This window comes from Gymnogyps californianus, chromosome 16 (assembly GCF_018139145.2).
Source record: "Gymnogyps californianus isolate 813 chromosome 16, ASM1813914v2, whole genome shotgun sequence".
Taxonomy (NCBI): domain Eukaryota; kingdom Metazoa; phylum Chordata; class Aves; order Accipitriformes; family Cathartidae; genus Gymnogyps; species Gymnogyps californianus.
Genome location: NC_059486.1, coordinates 4,618,057 through 4,642,845, shown reverse-complemented (window position 1 = coordinate 4,642,845; position 24,789 = coordinate 4,618,057). Strand labels below are relative to the sequence as shown.

General features: G+C 38.8%; 1 protein-coding gene across 1 annotated transcript in view; it reads left to right on the top strand.

Annotated features, from left to right (window-relative positions):
* SPPL3 (signal peptide peptidase like 3) overlaps positions 1–24,789 on the top strand; it is a 60,557-nt gene that overhangs the window by 31,955 nt on the left and 3,813 nt on the right. Inside the window, exons 2-8 of the mRNA XM_050906920.1 lie at positions 4,269–4,346; positions 10,538–10,626; positions 13,623–13,742; positions 17,124–17,202; positions 17,982–18,094; positions 23,297–23,403; positions 24,006–24,169. Of these exons, the coding sequence (XP_050762877.1) occupies positions 4,269–4,346; positions 10,538–10,626; positions 13,623–13,742; positions 17,124–17,202; positions 17,982–18,094; positions 23,297–23,403; positions 24,006–24,169 (750 nt within the window). The remainder of the gene's footprint in view (positions 1–4,268; positions 4,347–10,537; positions 10,627–13,622; positions 13,743–17,123; positions 17,203–17,981; positions 18,095–23,296; positions 23,404–24,005; positions 24,170–24,789) is intronic.

The following is a 24,789-nucleotide window of genomic DNA, read 5'->3' as shown; positions in this document are numbered from 1 at the left end:
GTTGTCTGGACAATACTTTCACTGTATAGCTGTAGGGCTGACACACAGAATATGTTATAGAACAGTGCTTGCTGTGTCTCTGTCTTGGCATGCCTTAGCAGGCTCTGTGTTGTAAGCACTTGGCCATGAAGCTGCCAGAAATAGATGCCTAATGGCAGAGAATTTGCTACAATTGATCTCAGCCATGTAAAGATGCAGGTTCCGAGTGAGCTCTTGAGTTGTAGAGAAGGCGTTTGGGAAGTTACCTCTCACTAGCTGGCTGAGAAAAGGAGCTTACATAGGAAAGTAAGCCATCAGCGTGTGTGGTTTAAAAAGTAGTTGGGTCTAATATATAGGTCTAATATTATAGTCTAATAACTATAAATAGTTACTTGACTGAGTTAGCAAGAATCTGTCTGATAGCCTGAATAAATAACTTGCTTCTAAAACAACTTCCTTACATAGATGTTGAATTTCAGGTGTGGTAGTGTAAGAATCCTAAAAAATGTACTTTCCTGGGAAAACCAATGGTGTCTTTGTATTTTGAGCAGTGTTCTGCATATATACTAGAGTTTAGAAATGGGTTGGTAGTTCTTGTAATGTGGCATGCAGATGAACTGCACTAAAGTAAGTCCTTGAAAAGACAGCAGTCTTTAGCATGGCCTTATCTAGTATTAATTTTCAGAATAAGAATGAAGAATAACTATTTTTTTCGTGGATTGTCATGTAGTAAGTACTAAGAATTGCTTCTAAAATCAGTATTTAAGTCAAAGGACAACTATGCACGTGCTTGTTACAGGCATTGTCTGTGCATAAGTTTCCACTACTTGTTCTGAGATTAAATACTTAATTTTACAAAAGTACCTTGTGGAAGGAAGATGGTTTCATTTTTATATGTTCAGTGGAAGGCTGGTTAAATGTGACTGCACAAAGTCTACTCCAACTTCTGAAAAATTTCATAAGTGGGGGGTTTTGTTTTGGCTGACCCCATTTGAGAAGAACGTAGCACTGATGCCATGTTTGGCTGTGGGAGTATGCGAACTTGCATACTTGAAATATGCTTATTGGAAATTTGCTTATAGGAGAATCCAGTTATATGCATATGGACTCTGTTGGACTTGTAGAAGGTCTTTTAAATTTCAGTTAAAAATACAAATGGGTTTGCAGATCACTGTCTGGCGTTTTGAATAATATTCAAAACTTTGAAGTAATCTTACTTCTTGATTCTTTCATGTGATGCTGTCATTTGCTTATTATGTCTAGTCTAGATTAATGCATTAGAAAGTGTTATTTGGGATCAAGGGTTTTAGTCTGTTCATGAACTGTCCAGTGGTTAGGATTTTAGGAAGCAGTTCTGTTTTCAGGTTTTGTGCAATACCTTATATAATGTAGGGAAATTAGATAATAAAAAAATGCAGGGTTTTATTACAGTGAGATTCACTTCAGCATTATAAAATCATTCTTGAAGTTTGCTTGTGGGCTACTTATGTTGGAAACTTTGGATGGAATCTGGACATGCCTGAGCAGCTCACTTGATTCCTGCTGTGCGGTTAGTCTTAGGCTTGTCATACTGTGTGTGTTTTGTGTTGCTCTTCTTCCAGCTGCCTCAGGAAGAAGGAAAGTGTGAATATATCTCCCTGGCCCTGTTTGCTGGGATATCAGTGAACACGAGTTTTCCCAGACCATAATCGCGATAGTAACATTGAGTTTTTAGGATGTCCTGCTCTAAGATCTCTGTGTGGAGAAGTCAGGAAACATCACTGGTCTGCGATGAGTTTATAATTACACTATTGCACTCTTCTTGTGCAGGATGGAAGGACCTTAATTCTCCTTTCTTCCTGGCATAGAATCAGCAGATAGCTGTCCTCATCATCACTGCGGCCTATCGGTAGGGTTATGGTACATTAGATCATTGTTTAGAATGGGTTCGCATGTGTTCAATTTTTTTCATTGTATCAAAGCGCCCTCAGTTTTTAATACAAAACTTAATGGATTATGCACAGGGCTGATCCATGATCCGTGTATCATCCTTATTTTACCTGTTTTATAAATCTTTCTAACATTTACAGCCTTGTTTTGACTAATGTTTAGTAATTATGAAATGGCATTTTAATTATCATAGCTTCCAAAGTTGCCACTGAATGATGAATTATATAGAAAACATTGTTCATCTCAAAAGTATTTGCTAATTTATGAAGATACAATTTTATGAACATCAGTTAATAAAGTTTTAGTGCATAACCCTGGACGTGTTAATTCCAGTTGAAATTTCATTCAATCATTTTGCTTTTCTTATAAATTTGGAGTTCCTGAAGGTTCTTTTAATAGCTGAATTCCACTATTTATTCTCAAATCCAAACAGGATGCGAAGTTTCCCTTTCCCTTCACTCAAGGTTGGGTGAGGGAGTGCTTCTCCCTGAAATTGAAGCTAGTAACAGAACATAAAACTAGTGTGCTCATCCTTAAGCCGTTTCTTCTCAGTGTCTGCTTAGCTGTAATCATTGGCTAAAAATAATATGCTATGAACTATATTGTATATAACCTGAACAGCATTTATTTATACACTGATTGGAAGTGCTTGGTTACATATAGCATGTATTTGCAATTCAGTATACTGATCTTCATGGATGCTTTTAAGACCTCTGTTCCACAGCGTGGAAGCTAGAGGTCAAACATGACCAAAATTAAAAAAAATACATAAAGCTTAGGATCATCTTTGTGTTGGCCAACTTTATGAGCAAATAAGACATCTGTTTTTCACTTTTAGTGTGGGGTAATGTTGAAGTTATTTATGGTAATTAACAAAAGTAGTTTCTCATTTTTTAAAAGCTTATTCAACAAGTATATGATTTCATCTAGAAGAGGCAGTCTGTTTTTCAGTGATGTTTAATATTGAATTTCTATAGTAGAAGGTTCACATTTGTGTTTATATATTAAAAAAGTACTTTAAAGTGTGTGTCTAGTGGTTTGGTAATTTTCTCTAAATTGCTTTTAAATTGGGAATGGGATGAGTGATTCTTTAACTATCTTGTAGCTTTAGTTTTTATTTGCTTAGTGATATTTAATTTGGAACTATCATGTATTCAATTATCTTTGTTCCATATCCATAGTCTTGCTGAAATCAGGCTTTTCGGTTGGTTTTCAGAAAGGTTATCTTTTTTTGTAGGATAAGACTAATGCAATTAACATTGGGCATTATTCTTTTCCTTTTCCATTACTTTAGCACAAGTTGTTGAAAAACCGTTGGGAGTTGCAGTGTGACTCCCAGAGCCTCTCCTCGTATGTTGTACCCCCCCCACCAGCGTGGTGGCCCTCTGCTTGGCTTACTCCAGTGTGCCAGTGGTTTTCTCTTTTGGGGCCCCCAAAACTGTAAGCAATACTCAAGATACAGCTTCACAAGTGCTAAGTAGAGGGAGTGATCGTTTCTCTTGACTTGCGAGCTGTAGTCTTCTTGTTGGTCCATTCCTCAAGGTCCTTCTTAAAGGTTTTTCTGTCCTCTAGTATGTCAGCCCCACTCTGCCCAGCTGGCTGTCAGCTGGGAACTTGCTGAGGCTGCCTTCTGCCCCCATGTCCGGATGAAAAGAAGTTTCACTGTAAGCTACAGAGTAGGGTTTGGTCTGTCGAGGATAGGAAAAAAAATTGGCGAATATTAGTATTTATATTTTTGTGCTTTAAACACAAAGGTATGTTGTATCAGGAAATCGATCTAAATAAAGCTGGTTTTTAAGCCTCCTGCTGAAATTTCTATCGGGAATTCTGTATCAAGTGGTGTGCAAGATGTAATAGGGAAGTAATTGTGTGTGGTTTAATAAATGCATATTACAGCTTGTTGTGAGGTTTGGGTTTTTTGGTTTGGGTTTTTTTTTCCTGGACTAAGTGAACCTTGACTGCCATATTGCAACTTAACTATTATCAGTTAAGACATAAGAAGTCTTACAGGAAACAGGTTAGTGTTACAGGCAAGGTTGCATCAGTTGCAATTGAAGCAATTTTAATATGTTTGAGGAAAAAAAATCTGAATGCGGTGAGTTCAGAACAAGTTACCGTAACACTTTTGAATGTCCTTTGGTTATCGTACAGGTTTTGCATGCTGCGATCTTGAATATAACAAGTTAATTTACAAGCTACAGGTTTTATATTCCTAGGTGATACAAGAACTTTAAAGAGCTGCCATAAAGATTTGTCATCCAATTCTCTATTTGTATTATAATAACAAAAAGAATTAGCAAATGGCACTGGAGAAATGGACACTCATGATGACACACCTGCCTTCTTTTTCCCAATTCCAGGGCATATTCCCTTGTGGATTCCAGTCAAGTGTCCACCTTCCTGATTTCTATTCTTCTCATAGTCTACGGCAGTTTCAGGTAAGATTTTTCTTTGAGGTTCTGCAGAATTTTTCAAACAAAACTATGGCAAGTGACAGTACAGTTTATGCCTTTTGTTTCATTGTATCTTTGTCAGACTGATGGCTAACGTAAATGAACTATTTCTTGCTTTTGAAAAGGAAATGGAAAAGGAAGAAAAAGTAGCTAGCTGGGGTTTCTGAAAGACATAATTGTATGTCACATTACAAGCACATATAAGATAACTTAGAAGTTAGTCCTTGAAGGCAGCTCTGTAAAATTGTGTTTTGGAGGGTGTAGCAGGAATGTCGAGACAGATTGGAATGTAATGTTATCGACAGTAGAATTTTATACATAATGTTTCAGTGTTGGTCGATTCAGCATGTCGTTGTTGTGATTGCAAACAAGTCTTGTAAAACAGAGATTCCTGAGTCCCGGTGCTATTTACTTTAGTGTGAGTAACAGCTTGATAGAGAAGTGGGAAACACCATCAGTGTTGAATTCCAGCAAAGTGTCTGAGAACTGCTGCAGAATAAGTTTGAATCTTCAAAAATCAAATTTGCCCCGCTTTAGGAGACTTGAGTGTAGTTTAGAGAAAACATTGTTGTCCATTTAGACTTACATCTTGTATCATACACTTTGTTTTAATGTAGTGGCACCTAAGGAATGAGATTCATACTGACATATTAAAAAAAATAATCGCAGCATGAAAGTATGATTTTTTTCAAACTTAAGTACAGTATGTTTTTCTTCCTGTTTCTTGAAGAACATTGCTTCATTTAACAAGTCTATGATAAAAGGCCATACATTCACTATGAAGTCTCTGAACTGCTGTGAGTATTCCTGAGATAGATGATAGCCATGGTCATACATATGATGTAAGTTGCAGCTGTTAGGATAAGAGGTTTTAAATCGCTGTCATAAGTTAATAAAATCATATAATGAAAGAGCCGATTTTTGATAAGAGCTGTCTGTTGTTGCTAGTGAGTATTAGATAACAGCACTGCTGATGGAATTAAAATAGAAGGCTTTAGGAAGACAAAATCTAGAGATGATGAAAATACAAAAGAAATAAAAGGTTGTATTTGAGTAGCAATTGAGAAATGTTTAGCTTTTTCTTCAAGTTTTGAGTCAGTCTAGCATACAGTTGAGGGACTAATTAAATTTTTAACTATTTGAATTTATGCAGCTGTGTAAAAAGAAACTATGCATCTGGCTGCAAGAAGCCATAACATTTATTAAAATTCAATTGTGAAAACATAATGCAGTGTAAAACAGCAGGAGTGCTTGAACTTAAATTGCCTGCCTTTCTCAGAGCTCCTTCCTCTTAAAAATTTTTCCCTGCTGTTTGCCGTCCTATTGCTATATAGACATGCTCTTTTACCATCTTGTCCTATGACTTACATTTAAAACTGCTCACGTAACAAGGACTGCAAACTTCAGAACAATCTTAACTTACTGGATGAAGTAGTGGAATGGTGATGGATACAAATCAATTGAGGAAATGCCCTGTTCTAGTCCACTTCCTTCGCATGTATCCTGAAGACCCCAAGATGCAAGCTGTTACAGACCAAGATAGGGTCCCGTGGTTTTAAAATTAGTTTCCTAATTAATTTCCTATATGTAGTGTCTTTAGCAGATGTCTGAGCCGAAACCCACAGTTATGATGGTGACTTGGACAAATTCTCATTCTGTTTGGTCAGCAAGCGAGGTCAAAAGCAGTTTTTTACAGAAAATTGTACAGTGGTGTTAACAAAGGGGTCTAAGATACAGTTAAGTTATTTAAGAAATTCAGGTGTGGTAGTAAGTTGCAAAATTATATTCATCTGGAAATTCCTAAAGTAGTAAAATAAAAACTTCTGGCAAAGTAGGTGGATTTTCTTAGAAAAGTGACTTGCCAGAAATACGAAACTTACAGCTTGGGGTGCTCATTCTCAAATGACAACAATGATGTCTTCATCCAGATTTGAGTGCTTCATCTCAAATGGAGCTGTCATAAGACAAAAAGCAAATAGCACTCCTTAGTTAACCTTCATGTTGCAGAAAGTGGGTTTTGTTTCTGATTTTCAGTCTGAAAAGAAGCAGATAGAGTTATTGTGGTATTGCTGGCAAGTGACTTACTTAAACAGAAGTGCAGTAATAGGATCAGAAAGAATTGGGTGGGTGAGTCATTAGGATAAAATCCACGTGCGTGGTGGATCTAATCTAATGCAAGAGGTTTCAGGGGAACAAAGGAAAGCCTCGGTCCACTGTCCTCATTCATACAAGCAGCATTTGTCCAAACCCAAAACAAACCAAAAAACCCCAAACCCTCAAGATACTCAGAAGAATGTCTACTAGATCATGGGGAAAGTCCGCATCCAGAATGAAGTACAGTTTATAGAGTTGAGTTCCCACTTCTCTTACTGTGGATGAATGAGCATTTCCTTCCTACATTTGTGCTGGGTCAGGAGTTTTAGCTTCAAGCCCTTCTGAACATCTCTCCCATATACATTCTGACTGTCTCTCAGTCCTTGAACTTGATATACTTTATTATTGACTGCCAAAGGGGCAAGTGTAATCTTTTAAACTGTTACAGGCTGCAAACTGGGGCATGCAAGTATATGTGTTAGTTATGGTTTTTTTTAAGAGGTGAGCTTAGCTTGAAACAGATTGTTTCCCATGGGTTCTTGCAAGACAGCTGCCTATTCTTGTCCAAGCGCTTCTCTGTGATTTAAATGTTGGGGTTACTTTGCAGGCAGGTAACAGCTAAATCTTTTTCTATCCTGTCACATACCCAGACATGGTCTCTCGGCTTATGTAAAGCCAGATTTAACCCAGAATCTACCTGTTCAAGTATCTGCTTTTAAAACAAAGCAAGAAGCATGGGATGAAACTGGTGTCTTCTATCTCTAGGCTTTGGGTCCCTAAATCTGTGTTTAAATAGAAAATAGTTCAATCGGTGTCCTTATGGTTGGCTTTACAACTTGACATTTACAGAAATCAGGATACATATTTCACAATAAAACTTAAAGAGAAAGGCTGTGGAGTTCATAAGCATCTACAGCCGCAGCGCCGGCAGGGTGGAATCGGGGATTTGGGCAGACCTCACCGAATGCTACAAAGGTTGTCTGCACGTGTGCACGCACAAGTGGGTGCACATAAAATACCTGCTGAAGGTCAGATATTCTTACCAGAGACGTGGGACTCAGGCATTCTTACTCCATATAGGCAATGAAAACGTTTTTACGTGCACTTTCTGCTATTGTTTCCCCTATTCTTATTCCTACTCGAGAACTTGCATTGGAACTTGTCCTTTAATCTCACAGCAATGTTCTATAAGCGACTGTAGCAATGTTAGAGCACACAACATATTTTAGACTCTCTCTCTATAATATGCATTGAGATTTGATTGAATTAAACTGTCTCAGGTCAATGACTGATTCTTATTGTAATTTTTTATTTAGAGCAAGTGAAATCTGCAATTCTGTGGCAACCCACAATTCTCATAGCCCCACAGCTGTTAAGATGGGCGACTCTCCTCACTAAGTAGAGCAAAAAGGAACTTCTCAATGTATTGCATCTGCAAGCAACTCTATAGATGCATACTTGCTTTCATATTTCCTCCATTGTTTCATAAGAATATTGTCCTGCAGGGTTTCCCCGAAGCATTACTGCAGTGGAAGTGATCCATAGTTGAATCTGAACTTTCAGGATAGTAATGTGCCAGCAGCTTACTCATTCCTTTGGCCTTAGTGTAACCCTCCTGAGAGGCTCCCTGTGGGAGGCTGAGCCATGCTTGCTTTGAAACATTGTGCTAGAAATCCTACCAACTTGAACTGTGAGGACCCACAGGAGAAACAACTGTGTAGTTTATTGCCCGATGGGAGGTGCTGGCTGAATGCTGCCTTTGGAAGCCCAGCAGAAACTTGAACAAAAAAGCAAATGTTTCTCAGCTTGTGATTTCTTTACAGTCCAGTAGTTTTTAGTATATCTTGTTTTACAATATAATTTTTAACTTTCTTGGAGGATGTTTTAGTGATCACTTCTCAATTTTTTTATGATGTTAGTGATAATTTGTAGCAGAGGGAAGAGCCAAATCATAAAATGGTTGGAGATTATTCAGAAGTTGTCTTGGATCAGCAGCTGTGTTGCTAAGTGAAAGTAATTTCCTAATTTATGCTTACTTTTGAGGTAGGGATGTTTATAGGTAATAATGTAATAATTGCTGACGCTATTGCAATGAAAGGAGAGGGGCTGAAGTTGTTTATGAGCAGTAGATCTAATAGTTTATTTCCAGTTTTCTTTGCTGATAGCAATCTCTTAAATTATGAGTTGCCAGATGCCACTGGGAGAATGATGGTGTGAAGTTCTCGCTAAACTGCGCTAATTCAGAGAGGAATGAAACGCTGCGCTGAGAAAAGAATTACCTTGTTTGGCTGAATCTTGGACCAAGTCCTGGAGGGTTGTCAGCCTCCTCCCGGATTTTTATAGCTTCAGAGGAAAATTATGAGCCTACAGTGCATTAATGGGGAAAAAGGAAGTGTGAATGAAGGATAAAGGCACCACAAATAAGATGCAGAGCAGAGAGATCGTTAGAAGAACAAGCTAAGAACAACAGATCAATTTATTAGAATTTTAGTGTTCTCCATTGCCTCTTTGTATTTTTGATAACTTTTTAATTGATGATCCATAATCTGTGTAGAAGTACTGTATGTCTGAGGTTGAAGCTTCCTCATATTTTGCCTGAGCCCAAAAGCTGTTTAATTTCATACCACGGTTTGGGAGCGTTTGCATAATAGAAGTAGAAGAAACAAACCAGTTTGATACTGGAAGAGCCTTTTTCTTGGTTTTGTTTTACACAGTGAAACTGCTCAACACCTCTTTCTTTAATACACCACACCTATCTTGATACTGTAGACCTATATGTGCTTGACTTCAGGTTGTATGACTGCAGCACAAAATTGCTCACCTGTGCATTGCAGTAGGTACCCTATACACTAAAATGAAATAACTTTGGTACCTATAGAATTGTACAGAAGATTGTGGTGTATTTTTTACTTGTCTGATAAATTAATAAATTTGTTTACTTTGCATAGCACAATTACTCACAGCTAAACTTGAAAATGAGTTTAATGCCTGTTGACCTGGAATTTTTATAGAAATACTTGGATGCTGCTGCAGACTTGAGAGGAGCTGTACAGTGGGAGCTGTACAGTGCTTCTGGTGGTTCTCTATCGCTTATTTGAATAAATAAATATGCAGCTAAATCATGGATAACATGCATGTATGAGAATGAGATATCATGGTAAACTTGATTGCTAGTATTTTTATTAAAAACAACGTAGAATTTAACCATAGAAATGATTGCTGGCCAAAACAGACCTTAAGTGAAATTCCCCCGTTTCAGACAGTTATGCCAAAATTTGTTAGAATGTAATTGAGAAGCTGCATCAAAGTGAAGGAGTGTGGCAAAAGGGGTACAATACTGTGGTGTTATGGAACTTTTTAAAAGTGCGTATATCAAAATGAAAAGATGACTCAGTTACAGCTGAGCTGGGTACATAGGGGAATGTTGTCAGCTCCTATGGGTTAATTAAATTGTATTAATTTGTACTATTTATTCAAAGCTTCCTCTAGTCATCTGTTCTGCATGTATGTAAAATACGTATCTGGTTACTTTGTAGGGTTTGCTGAAACTTTTTCGATGAAGTAAGACTTTACATTCAGCAGACAATTATTTATAAGCTAGTTTTGGTCATCATTCATAACAAGATTTAGAGGAAGGAGATAATATTGTTTTAAAAATGAAACCCAATAGTTAAATTTGAATGAAAAGGATCAAAATGAGAACTTGGAAAGAGTTCAAATTCATCAGAGAATTGAAACATTTATTGCATTTCCAGCATGTTCTACACTTCCCAGTAGTGGAGCTAAATATCTTTGTTGCAGTTTGTTGTTAACACTTACCAGTTCAGACACTATGGTGACTAGTCTCACTATTAGAACCTGTGTGATTTGGTGCCTCATCTGTAACTGTAAGCTTGCTTTTTTTTTTTTATTATTTTAACTTTTTTTTAATTTTCTGGTATGTATGGTGTTTTTTCTAATAACCAGCATCAGAGGGCTTTTTCAGGGAGAGGGTGCTGTGGTAGAATGGTAATGAGACCGTAGCTGATGAGCCTAAATAGGAGTTTGGAACTTGTCTGTTAAGTTTGCTTTGTTTCCTGCAGGTCTCTTAACATGGACTTTGAGAATCAAGACAAAGAGAAAGACAATAGCAGCGCAGCTGGGTCTTTTAATGGCAACAGCACCAATAACAGTAAGGGTTAGCTTTACTCCTTATCTTTCTTACGTCACTTCAGTGTGCTGCATCTTCTTTTGCTTCATCCATCCGTGTGTTTCAGCTACGTGTGTTGTAGATTCACCTGATATAATGGAACTGTTTTGTCTAGGCACTTACCATCTTGCTATGCACTAATACTGCTATGTAGTTCATGCCCATGGAAGCTAAATTTAAAACATCAATGTAACATTTCCATAATGCATAAAAGTTGCATGCTGCACAATTTGTCACGTTTTACTGGAAACGGCTTTACTTAAAAAAAAACCCCACCACACAGTTATGAGAAGTGAATGTAATTTCTTTTCATCTGGAGTTTATCACTATGACATATTAGCCAGTCCATAAGCAATGAGAGATCTCATGGTATGCTAACAAGTCCATAAGGATGATTCAGCTTTATCAATACAGAAATTGAAGTATAGAGTTCACATGGCTTTGGGCGACTCATTTATAATGGATAACAAAATATGTGTCTACACACCACTTATTCAGAGTGGGGATTAACATATCAGCTCCTGCGTGGTGATTGTCCCCTCTGTAATCTAAAAATAGATTCCAGGCAGCTTGGCCATTTGAGATGCACTGTTTTGCAGGTAAAAATATGTACGTGAACGGTTGGAGTGGAGTGCATTGTACACAATGTGCTGTAAGTTCCCACCTGAGTTTAACTTACAGCAATTTATATGGCCATATTCTGAGAATAGACTCTAGAATGAATAGTTTCTGCAAGTTTAGAAGACAGGAGTGAGGTATGTGAGCAGCCCTGTGCACAAAACGCTGAATGCTAAGGTTGCTTCGTTTAAAGTAAGAAATATAGCTTAAAAATTATAAAATAAATAACATATGTTGTATATGTCTCTTGCTTTTTTTGCCTTTTTTTAATATAGACTCTTGGAATTTACATAGTTGTCAGAGCACTGCTTCTGTTGACAACACAGAGCAAAGAGGTTGCTGTGCTTGGTGATTCAGCAATGAACAGTTGAGGCTTTTGGCATCTGGGAAGTAAGAGAAGACAGTCTGGGGCTGGGGGATAAGCACATTAAGGGGATTAGCTGTCAAAATGATCAGAAATGAAATGAAGAACTTCGAGATTTAACACTGCAGGCACTAATTCCCGTATGCCAAGGTGGTTTGTAGTATGTCATTTCTGGGGTTTTGTTTTGGGGTTTTTTTTTCGCTTGGGAAGTCAAAGGGCATGTGAATAAATGTTCCTTCTCAAAGCAGGAGGCACGAGATCTAAGGCACAGATTAGAACACAGGAATTTCTGTGTCTTTGCACTGTCATCACTGGACTATCTATATTGTACTTTACCCTTTTGTACCAGAACTCAGTAACGTAGAAATCCCAAGTGACTGAGTTCTTCTGCTTTTTGTTTTTAAAATTTATTGTGCTACTTATGTTTAAGAATAATAGATCTGTGACCTGAACTAATACATGACCATACAGTGCATCATGGCTTCCATGCTCATTGTTTAGGTTTTCTTTTATGAAAATGGTTAAATACTTATGACAGATACTAAGTCGTAGTGAGTGTATTTCATGTGTGTTTGAGGGTTTTCAACACACTCAGATACATTGGTAACTATGAGTTGTGTAGGGAACACGTTATTTAGACAACTTGCCACTCTTCCGCAAAAAAAATAAAATAGACACATTCTCACACACACACACACACACAAACAATGTGTGTGTATATTTACGTGTATGTGTATGACTCTGTATACGTGCATACATACATATGCACAGATATTCTGCTTGATAACCTAAAAGCTTATCCTTAAAATCCTGGGACTGGTAAAACCCTGCTTCATACAGCAGTGGCTAATTATTTTGGGACAACACAGTGATGTTAAGCTGGTTTGAGATCTCATCTAGGTCCTAGACTTGTATTCGTTTTTCATTAGAGACATTTCGGATACTTCTTATCAAGTGACTACTTCAGATGTTACCTATTATTTTAATGCTCTAAAAGTATACGTATGTCTTGTATTTTCAAATGGGTTACTACTTATGGCTTCTTCCCCCCCATGATCAAATGTAAATACAGCTAGAGAGACTGGTTAAGTATTAGAATTTGCGGGGATAGGTGGGCTTTTCAAAGCCTAATCTTCTCAATTTTGTTAGTAGTTCTAAAAACTCAGGATAAAATATAGTAAAAATGTCCTGTCCTAGGGATATTATTAATATCCCTAGTAGTCACAGTGCATGGTTGAGGTGGGGGAAATAATCAGAATAAAATACTTCAGTATCTCTGCACTGTTTAAAATTGCTTCCAGCTATAAAATGTGAGCATCAATTTTTGTTGGTGTTTAGCATAAAAGGTGATTATAGTGCATGCTGAACTGAGCTGGTAGTTTCACAGACAGGTAAATGAAAACGGCCCTATATTGTTAGGCTTGAAGTTATCTGGCGATTGCAATCAGTGACGCAATATAAGTGCATGGTGGCCTTCACCCAAGTGGAATTTGAAGCTGTGGCACCCTTTGCATGAGGTCCGTCAGCCTAACACTGCAGCTCTGCTGTTGGTCAGGCTCTTTACCTCATGCTGAGAGGTTAAATAAAACTTTCATACGCTCTGTTCAACACATTTATGTTGCTCAGTGTAAAATGAAGCGAATATATAATGGCTATATGATTCCTAATGCCTAAATAATGTTAATTTTTGTAACTTGTTATTCATTCTATGGCACAAGAAAAAATTCATACATTTTCTTTCAGCTTTCAGTTCTTGGATTCTGCAAAGCTGTACACACCCAGCCACTGCGATCGTGCAGTTTAGCTGGAGTGTTTTTGCACAGACTGCTGTGCTTGGTTATGATAGTGCACGAGGATCTCGGGGTACGTGTCTATTGCACCAGCATTGAAATGGAATATATTGTCAGAGTCCTCAATTGTGTTGGTGAGGACAGGCTGTCAATATGTGTGTGGTAAGAAACAGCCCAAGTTAAATGTCACTTTCTTTCTTCTGCAGGTATTCAAACCATTGATTCTACCCAGGCATTGTTCCTGCCGATCGGAGCGTCTGTGTCTCTCCTAGTTATGTTCTTCTTCTTTGATTCAGTTCAAGTTGTCTTTACAATATGCACAGCAGGTGACTAAGTTTTCTTCTCTTTATAAGAATTGGAATAGAACAGAAAGCATTAACATAATTAAATATTGTTGGTAAGAATTATAATACATGTCACAGTACATTTAAAAAAAAACTCATCAGGTTTCACAGTTGTATTTTCATGTCTCTGTAGCTATTAATAAAGTGACAAGTATTATTTGAGAAGTATTTTCCACTTAGAGATTTGCTAAACCTACTGAACTATGAATTGCCAGAGTTTTGAAAGATGCTGGATGTATTATTTTACATAAAGTTCACTTGTTTATAAATCAGTGCTCAGAACTGTACATGGTATTTCATAATTCAGGTACTTTATAGGATCATAGCATAAGTCTGGAGATCCTACCCAGAGACTTCTTTTCCTAGTTTAATTTTGGGTTTTGCTTTTATGCAGTTTTTCTTTGTTTCAAGGGTACTTCTGGTCTCACTAGCATTTTGAGTATTATTCTTTCGCACTGCTTGAATTTAGAACAAAAATGAAACTGCCGTCCGCAAATAAATTGCAAGTCCTCGGATCCTGTTTATTATTATTTACATTTTGTCATTTAAGTAAATACTAGGGCTTTGATTTTTGGAAAATGTTGGCCTTTTGATCTTCTTGCAGTTCTTCAAGAGACCAGCTGCTGTTCAGGGTAGTAAGATTCTTCCTACTGCTCCAAATATGCATCAGCTTTTAAAAATTGTACTCCCCAGTCCACATACTGAGTCTGTGAAGATTTTTAAACCCCTAGATACCTCTCATCCTCTCCTACTTCATGTATATGCAATGCAGGCTTTTCCCTCATGATTTAGCGCCTGAGCTATGTATCCTCTCCAGCCTCTTAAACAAGGCTGGTGTTGATGGGTGAAATCTAAATCTCTGCTCTTGACACGAGTGTTGAGACTCCTATCTCTAATTCTGGAGGCACAGTCCTGTAGAGGTCTGTTGAATACGGCTTTTATAACTTTGACCTATGACACATATGTTCTTTCCTATTAAAAATAAGTTACTTCAGATAAATTCTACTATATGCTAGATATTAGGGGAATATATACACACATATATATAAAAGATATTACAAGGGAAGATTTATGACAAAAGACAAATTTTAATTTGTCAAGCTTATTGGTCCGTTTATTTCCAGAATGACCTTGACATTTGTAACTTTATTTGTAACATTTGTGGTGTGTAATTAGACAGTGTTGTGTCAGTTGGGGCTTGTTGCCGGTTTAAGAGGATTGAGTCTGTTTGGATCAGTGCACTTGGATATCTTTATTCTTGCACCTGGTTTTATGATACTTCTGTGCTTTTCCTTGGTCTTGCATCAGAGGGTGTCATTAAGCACAGGGAACTTTGGCCCCAGAACCTCTAAAATGCAAAGCTTCGTTAGAGGCTGTACAGCAGGATGCGGACCCTGCTGGAGTTGGGAACTTGGGAGCTGTGGGACTTGGTCCCTCTGTCCCCCGCAGCTCAAGTAGTGCTATTTTACATCCTCCTTTTGTAGATTTTAGAGGCTGATGTGGGGGGACTTCTAAATTATAGCTGATGTCTGGTTTCTTAAACTCCTCTTAAATCTTCCTCCTGCAAAGATTTGCCTTTCCGGGAAGAGACAGGAGCAAGGGTAGGTACAGCAGGCAGCGCAAGGCCAGGACCAGCTGCTAAGCAGAGGGCAGAGCTGAAGAGTTGGTGGGTTGCCTGCAGAGAGGAGTTAAGCCGATTGAATAGTAGGTATTGAGACTAGAGGGAATAGAAAACTTAGGACTGGAAGCCCGGACAGCCAGGAACGAGACTGAGAGTGGGTACTCGTGGGCACTGTGTATTAGCGGGATTACATTTTAATTCTTGTGCTCTCTGAATGAGCCCAGCTTTGGGGTGGCAGCAGTTGGGGATACCAGGACAGGAGGCGCAGGGTTCCCTGCTGAGAAGCGCTGGAGGGGAGGAAGGGGAAGGAGAGATTCCAAGGGCAAAGAGGGTCGGTTTGGGGGGAGGAAGGGTCAGTCCCGCTGTGGTGGAGGTGGAGGAGGGAGCAGGGCAGGCAGGCAGCGAGGCCTGGAGGACTTGGGGCGACAGGGGCACAGGTTTTGCTGTGCAGCGTTCTTTGCCATGCACCTCTGAAAAGGCTCCTAGTTCAACATGTGCAGAGTTGCCACACTCTTCATTCTTTCCCTACCCATTCTGCTTTTTTTTCTCCTCTCTGAAATATTGATAGAACTGTGAGTTTCCATGGTGCTGTTTGCATACAGACACTTCTTAAATTTTTTTTTTTAATTAATTGTTGTTGTTTTTTTTTTTTTAAATCTTCCTCCCACCAGAAGGGGCAGAATTGAGGGGTGGAAAGTTGTGGTTTGACCAAACCAATTTCTTTTCTCCACTTGGCTTAAACTGTGTACTAAAGAGAATGTTTGATTCCTTCCCATCATCTTCATTTGAGAAGAGAAAAAAAAAAAATCCCTTTTAAAAACCAACAACAACCTCCCCAGTTTTTTTAAGGAATGAGGAGAGGACAGCACAGAGATTTGATTTGCAGCATGCAGAACATGTCGAGCGACTCGTCCATTTTCATTTCAGTCTGTTCTTGCTACAGCAGTTTTGGATGCGTGCTGCTGACATGTCTGTGTCTCCACACCCTCACTCTTCAGCCTTTTAAATAGTCCTTAGTACAAATTCAGTGCTATTATTTAAAAAAAAAAATGGAAGGAAAAATGATTATAAATACCAGCAGTTACTAAATGTTTTTACAAATGCATGGACGGGATAAGTATGCTTCTTAAAAAAGAAAATGTTTATGGAAATAGTCTATTTGGATATTTATGTACTTTTATTGTCCTGTTTTCAAAACGTTAAAGCACTTCGTATTTTAAAAAATTTAAGTTGCCAGCTACTGGATATAGCTTATTTTAAGTTGTACTGTGTTTCGGTAATGAATAAAGCGTTTTGAGTGAGATGGGGGAAAGAAGTGACTATCTTAGTTAAAAAGTGGAAAAAAACCCTTTATTATGCTTAGTCTGTGTCATATGTTGAAGAATTTTAAAAGAATCTCAACCACTTTGTCGTGCTTTCATTTTTTTGACTCAGAATATTTGAAGACTTTTTCTTGCTGACATGATCATGAATAGCTTTAAGACTTTTTTTTTTTTTTAAGGTTTGGGGATGGGGTGTTGCATTCCTTTGAGAGCTTTTATTTTGATTGAATTTTGAAAGCATACTAACAATAGAAGTTCTGCAGAAAACCTTGGAGTCTTTAGCTGCTCTTGCTTTAATAATACTGCAGCATATGATAATAGGACATTGTTGCAAGAGCTTTTTCAAATTGGAGAAGCTTGTTTGTGTACTGTAGAAATAAGGTCTGAATGTACTAATATTACCTTTTCTTCTTTTTCTAGTCCTTGCAACAATAGCTTTCGCTTTTCTTCTGCTCCCGATGTGCCAGTACTTAACACGGCCTTGTTCACCTCAAAACAAGTAAGGACTTGAGAAATCTTTTGCTCCTCTTCTTGTATGTTGTATTTGTTTCTTCTAATGAGAATTCTTTAACGGAGTCTTTGGTTACAAGCATTAACCTCAGGGCTTCAGGGCTGATGTTTGTGCGTATTTTTTGTGCCAACACCATGTTTCCATTTTGAAACTAGGAAGCACAATTTCTGCAAGTCATGCATGCTTGCCAGCCTGGGAAATGCGGTACCATTGCAGGGGACTAGATTTCCCAACAGTGGTTTTTAAGAAGTTTGGCTTATTTTGGCTGAGGTTTCAGAGTTTGGGATTTAGTATTGGATTTTAATGTTTGTTAACGTTGGACTATGGATTTGAATGCTGGCTCTTTCAGAGACTGTAGTTACACTGGTGAAAATTCCAGTTGTTAATGTCATGTTTTGAAACTAATTTTTGTTTGTGTTTGTTTGGTTTTTTGTTTTTTTTTACCTTGTGACTGGAGTTCATGTTGCAAAAAGCACTGTCTTAAATGGTACTAGGAAATAGCAGTCATGGTAACAATTTCAAGAGAGGTGCCAGGATTTACAGGGTTTTTTCCATCTCTGTAGTTCAGGCTTTACACACATTATTTGAATGTGAGGAAAGCTTTTATTTTGTTGCTGTTTTGGTACCTATTTGTGGCAAAGGAACTTCCCTTCAGTTGTTCTTGGCATCTTTCATCAGCAGTTGAGCCTTGTTCCAGCAGCGTCTATTTTCTGTTCTTTAAATGGAAACATGAAGTCTTCTAGCTAATGTTTATATGTTGTTCCTAGGATTTCCTTTGGCTGCTGCGGGCGTTTCACTGCTGCTGAGTTGCTCTCATTTTCTCTGTCTGTGATGCTTGTCCTTATCTGGGTCCTAACTGGCCACTGGCTCCTTATGGATGGTGAGTATGTGAACTAAGGGGTTTTACTACTGGTTTGTGCCTGTTCTGACACATCCAGTCACCTGGTGATGATTGGTTGAATTTGCTAATATTAATGGCTTGCTGAGTTGTAATATCGTGTGGTAGACTCCCTGAAAACAACCGCTGTCGGGAACATGCCAGGGTAGTGTTTGGGACACCTGTTTTTCTGGTTTGTAAAAGCTTCCAAGGAAGTGCCAGAACACTCATGAAAGATCTTCTGCACCTGTGTGGTGTAGGGTGAATCGCCAGTTTTAAACGTGTGGAGACAGTGGTTGTTTATGAATCATAACTTGATCTTAACAATCTGGTTAATTTTTGCTGTGCATCTTGTTTATTGGTTCAGCTGATCAAATAATTTGTTGTGAGACAGTTCACAGAAGCTGGTTGTCTTTGATCTCTTTGATGCTTGCCATGGATGGTGAGATGGGTGAAGCTGGCAGGCATCCAGCTGGCTTGAAGGTGTGATTTTTTTGTTTTGTTTTGGTTTGGTTTTTTTCATGCTGGTTGAACTGAATTCACAGCTTACTGTTCCGAAAAGGAGCTTTCCTCCTCCTCTCCTGCCTTCCAAATCTCTTGTGCTAGCTCTGGCACTCATTTAATCACATGGTAAACTGATTCAGCTCACTAGAATGGCAGCGTACTCTTTTTTTGCCAGGCTGTTTTTCTGCTGCTGCAGTGAGATGAATTGGATTATTGTGCAGTCAGGTATGTGCTAAATTTGGCAAAAGGTAAGTGGCAGCATTATGGGATCTGAGAGGATGGAGTGGGTATGATAGCAAAGAGATGAAGGGGTAGCCAGGAGCAGGACCTCCGCTTCTCAGTAGTGTCAGGCAGCTAAATTGGCTTAGGACATCTCGTGAAATGGCACCCGGAGGTTGTGATTGCTTGAGGAAAAACAGCTGGGACAACATTACCTGCCCTTGAAATTGTTTGTTGCAATAGAAAACATATATCCCATCAGCTTTCCAGCTCCTCCTAAATGAGATGGCAGCAGCAGAAAGTCTTTAGCGCTGAAACCTCTCATGGCACCTTATTTCTTTTGTGTATAGGCGTTATGTTTCATTCATGCTTTTTGCTGCTTTAAAAGTTCCACCTGTTGTATGTTAGGGAATACCTTTTAAAGTACCCAGATACTAAATGAAAAAATGCAATGATGTTTGTTTTGTGTTAAGCAGAGTAGCCCACCATGAAATCAAGGGTGATTTTTGATCTGCAGTAGCTACAAAGCTGAATGAAGTGTCAAGTGTGATTTTGGCAAAATCTGAAAAGACTTGTCTACACTGAGCTATCGACAGAAGCGTTTACTTAAAAATAGCTGGTTTTGTGAGTGCTTCAGTCTGAAATAGTGGCCTTTGAGGTAATTAATCTGCAGAGTACTGAACTGCTGGTGCAGAGTGGTTTCTGGGTTTTATTTCTCTTGGTGGTTGTTTATGATTTACTGAGTTGTGTTGATACTGTCTAGCTTTGGAGTATTTTATGTAGTTTATATTAAGGGAGCTTGTACTGTATAGGTAAGCCTCCTGTCGTTTGTTCAAATCCAGTTAAATCAATGTTTCTCAGTGACGTTGAACAGGGAACAGCATTTATTGGCCTTCGTCAGGGAAACAGACTCTGCAGTTTTATTCCTCATACTGTACGCTGCAAGTGGGATCACATCATCTCATCCCTTTGCTTCTCTGTAACTGAATGCTTGAGACCCCAATTAATCTTGTTTGGAGGGAAATGTGGGCAATAAGTACTGCTCAGTAATATATGCAAGTGGAGCACTTGCTCGTCTTTAAGCCAGCGCCTGCCAGCTGCTGGGTGTGCTGTGATCTAACTCCTCCTCCCCGCTTGCACCGGGATGATCTTCTGTTTCGCTGTCGGCAGAAAATGAAACAGATGTTGTGAACATGCTTCACGTCGCCTGGGCCGGTGGCTGGAGGGAGAAGTGGGGCAGGCGTTTCTTCTTAACAGTACATCTTGATTTTTGTGTGTATGCTTTGTTGTTGTGCAGTTGATCCTCTCTTTAGGAGAGAGTATTTCTACTTTAGAGCAGAGTAAAAAGGAGGGAAAATACTTCACGGTAATTTCCAGTCCTTACAAAATCGAGGTACGGCAGTTCCTGCCAGAACAGTCTTCATTGCTCAAATACTGCAGTTCCCCCGTCTGCACAGTAGTTGGTTGAACTGTTTCTAAAGCCAGGGACATTTTACAGGATGGAATGAGCAGATACTGTCTCCAGGGTGTTGTTCTGGCATGTGATGATGTACACTTATAGGTCTTGAAATGCTTATTTCTTGGAGCGGATTGTTTGATGACAGAATCGTCAAGGATGGTCACTGTCCCCTGGTAAAGCCTGCTTAAAAGCTTTCCTAAATAGTGGACATAGCTGGAGATGTACAGTGGGAATGCTGTAGATGTATGCAGTGTCTATCTATAGCTACAGAATGAACTGAATGGTCACGGATACCCTGGGAACTGCCGCAGACCTTAACTGCTGCGGCAGTCGGGCAGAGGCTATTTCATGACACGTGTTCTTATTCCCACTCTTCAAAATACACTTTGAGAGTTTTATAGGAACGGGATTAGATCAGAAGTTCAGTACCTGTTTCTTTCAAAGGTCAACTGGTGGCCTGTGGGGGAAGTTTAAGCCTTGCCAGCTTGTGTAATACTTTGTAAACCAGACACCAGACCACCAGCATCTCGGTGGTTTCATCTGTTCTGGGTGCAGCAGTGCAGTAGCGCTGAAAAATACGCTGTATCTGGAGAGTCTAATCACATATGCAAGAATATTCTTAATCCTCAGAATATCCTTATTCTGTAAGGAGCGTGCTTGCAGGGGCTTTGAAGTTAATTTGTTCAGTTAATTGAAGGTTAACTCTTTCAGTTAGTTCTTTCTTATTCAGCTTCGTTAACGTGTTACCCAGAGCTACCGTTTGTGTGGCTATTTTACACACACACATACATACACGCTCACCCACCCACCCATATATTATTTGGAGTATATTTCAATGGAGATCTGCCTTGTATAGTTTGTCAACACCATCCATGAGCTTGGATATGGATGACTTTGTTTCTTGTATGATTTCTGGTCTTTTTCATTGGAAAAGGAGCTGGCTTCTATTTAGAGAAGCCTGTTGGTGGTTTGACTGCACTTTGGCCTATATTACTCGTACTTGCTCTCGGGCATTCTTGCTTCCCTTCTGTTTTTTAAATTTACCAATATTTCTTAAATCAGTTGCAAAACTGCATAATTATTAGCATGTGTGTTTCACTGTCATCTAAAGGACTTCTTTCCATCTCCTTTTCTACCCGGTATTTGCTTAGTTTGAAAGTGTCTTGCGCGTGTGCCTGCGTTCGTTTCAGTGATAGAGAAATAGAGTGTGTGAACAATAGATAAAACTTCACGCTGGTTAAAATATTTCCACTTCTGGTTAATTATAACCTGGAAATCCTCTCCTAAATATAGGCTTGCTTGAGCTATTATTAACATTGGCTTTAGAGAAACCTCTTTGACTTAAGACAGACTGTTCCCTTGTATTTGCTCTTCTGCCAGAGGAAGTCTATAACTGCACGCTATATTGAATTACTGAATGCAGTTCTTTTTCTCGCTGCTTTGCTGTGTCAAATTCTTTAAACCTCAATAATTTGCTTACACTTTATAGCTAGTTACAGTTATGCAGCATGATTTAGGGTCCATTTTTACCTGAGTAATCCCATTACTTCATTAAAACTGGCAGCTGTGACAGTGTTGTGCTAAGCTTGTCTCAGTTCTCAAAAGATAAGGTGGGTTTGGCAAAGTCGTTGCTGGGATGCAACCCCTGGGCACTGCAAGCAGCCACGCTGGCAGGCGTTTGGTGGCACTTTTTTCCCTTAAATCTGTATGGAAATGTTTCCTTAGTGTTTTGATGGAGGAACTCCACATCACTCAGGTGAAATGCAAGCGTAAGGTAGTTTCACAGTTGCATAATTACAGTGTGAGAATCTGAAGGTTAACTTGCAAATTTTGGCCTAGTCAAGTTGTTGCGCTGGTGGGCATATACATAATGAATCAATTTTCCCTGTGGTTTCAGTTGGTCAAAATGGGACTGTAACTTTTTACAAATTGTGTGTCATGTTAGACAAATACATTTTGTTTACAAATGTCTGCACACTTAAGTGAAATCTGGTCCCAACAGGGCTCCATTATTCCTTGTAAATATACGAATATCATAGGTGAAAGTTGATTTACTTTTTAAGGTTGTTTTTTTTTCTTTTAAGTACCTCTGTAGGGATTTGCTTGTAACCAGTTGAAATGTATTCAATTTGTCAGTTGAGTATCTTTGGTAGCTAAGGCTAGGCTTAAAGAAGCAGGAAACCACACAAATGTGAAGACTGGGGTTTTTTGGGTTTTTTAGCATAACATCTTAGTTTTCTATCCTGACAAAATTCCCCTTGGAACAGAACGAACATCTGAGCTGCAGCATGTCGTTCAGCTTGTTGATCTGGCTGAAAACTCACCCTTGGGAGAGGGGTTAGGAAAAGACTTGCCCATGTTTTTTTCCCCATTGGTAGGTAGGCTTTCACATAGATTTTTGTTATTGGGAAATCCCTGTATATCTAAACGATAATATTTCATAGTTAGTGTTCGGGCAGTCTTACACAATCTTGCCCAAGCAGAAGATTGGTTTGAGTGGGTTTTTGTCATATCGTGTTCTAACATGTCACGTAACCACACTATTTCTGAATTAAGAGTCAAGGATTTTCTTTATTTTACATATTTACTAGAAAACTTCCTAATAGTGTAAAAGTAGAGATTTATGTTTGGGGCACAAAGAGTTCAAAGTTGTTTTATTGCTTCTGTTTTTAACTGGGTAGTCAGTATTTTACAGGGAGAGAGAGTCTGTAGGACACAAGACGTGAAAACATTTCTTTGTGGTGGGTAGTGGAAGTTGAGTGGAATGGGCAGTTGTGCCTGCAGAGACATTTCTGCTTCCATGGGAGCATGTTCGCAGGTGGCTACTGAATGTATTTTGACTTTTCTTAACTCTGGTAAGAAGAATTTCACTGTCTGGAAATAGTGGACAGTCATCTAGTGCATGCAGTGCTGCACAGGTGCAAACAGAGGCTTCTTTGGGGTGTTGTTTGGGGGGAGGGTTTGGGGGTTTTTGTTTTGTTTTGCTATTTTTAATGAACTAATTATGTGCTTGCATTTTGTAGCTCTGGCTATGGGCCTGTGTGTTGCAATGATAGCCTTTGTTCGGCTGCCGAGCCTGAAGGTTTCCTGCTTACTACTCTCTGGGTTACTAATTTATGATGTCTTTTGGGTAAGTGTTTTGTTTGGTTTTGCTAAAACTGTTTTTATCCTTTGGATTTGTAATTGGCCTTGGGCCATTTTAACGTGAATTGTACTAGTATGAAGTTGATGAAATCTGGCAAAGCCAGAAGATCAGCTTCACTGCTCCATTCTGAGACGTTAAAGTCTGCAGCAGGATACAGAATGATTTCCTCGCTAATTAGTTGACAAAAGCAGAAACATGATTAGAATATTTCAACTTTGGCATATTATTTAAAAAAAGAAATTGGACCTCAAATTTTGAAAGCCTGGCTGAAGCTCAGAACAAGCATTTCCAAGTAAACACTAAGCCTTATCCACACTTGCACAGTACATGCATGCCAACTTCTGATTAGCAGTGAAATCCGCAAAACAGGAATGCAAACTGATTTATAGCCAGTAAGGTTGGCATAAAATCTTACCGCACTTTTACAAGAAACCTGACAATATATTTTGTAATACTGAAAGGATTTTGTTTTACCTTTGCATAACACCGAACGCTGATCCAGGGAAGCGCCAAAGCAAAAATACACACAGCTTTGAGTTGCTATATAATTGCAGTTTGTAATTTCTGATGATTTCCTTGCTCTGTAGGTCTTTTTTTCTGCCTACATCTTTAACAGCAATGTTATGGTGAAAGTGGCCACACAACCAGCTGATAATCCCCTTGATGTTTTATCCCGGAAACTTCACCTGGGACCAAATGTGGGTAGAGATGTTCCCCGTCTGTCACTGCCTGGTAAACTTGTATTTCCAAGGTAAAATCAGCAGTTCTTTTACTGTATTATATAAGAAAAATTTTCCCTCCCTGTACTTTTTAGTAGCACTAATTCTATTAGAAAGTATCAACTTAGTCCCCGTTGAGTCACTCCCTCTTCATGATCAGAAGGTATATAATGAGTAGTGAGGATTGGACACTTTGCATTTGCTGACTCAAAGCATGCAGAAATGATCCTAATTAGGTTAAAAGGCGGCCTCTTCAGAACAGGATACGCTTTTCGACATATGCGTGAGTTCTACAGTTTAATGACTGCTATTGTCGGACTTACGACCTAATGCTTAACAGCAAAAGACCTGAGGTCTTTTGTATCATCAGAATAGTCTTGATTACTGCATAATTGCAACTGTATTGGGAAGGGAGTTAGAAACTGATCTAAGCAAGGACAGCTTACTGGGTAAGTGCTGTGTTGGAAGATTATTCCACATCTCTCTACTGCAGGGGTTCCTTGACGTCTCAGATTTTTAACCAGATATGCGTAGGCCTGATTGGGCAGTAAGCGCCAATGCCAATGCCAATGCGTCAGCAGTTATGCAGGTTATGTTGGCGTATCTACTCTATTCTTGTTTCTTTAGATGTTGGGATGCTGAAATTACAGAG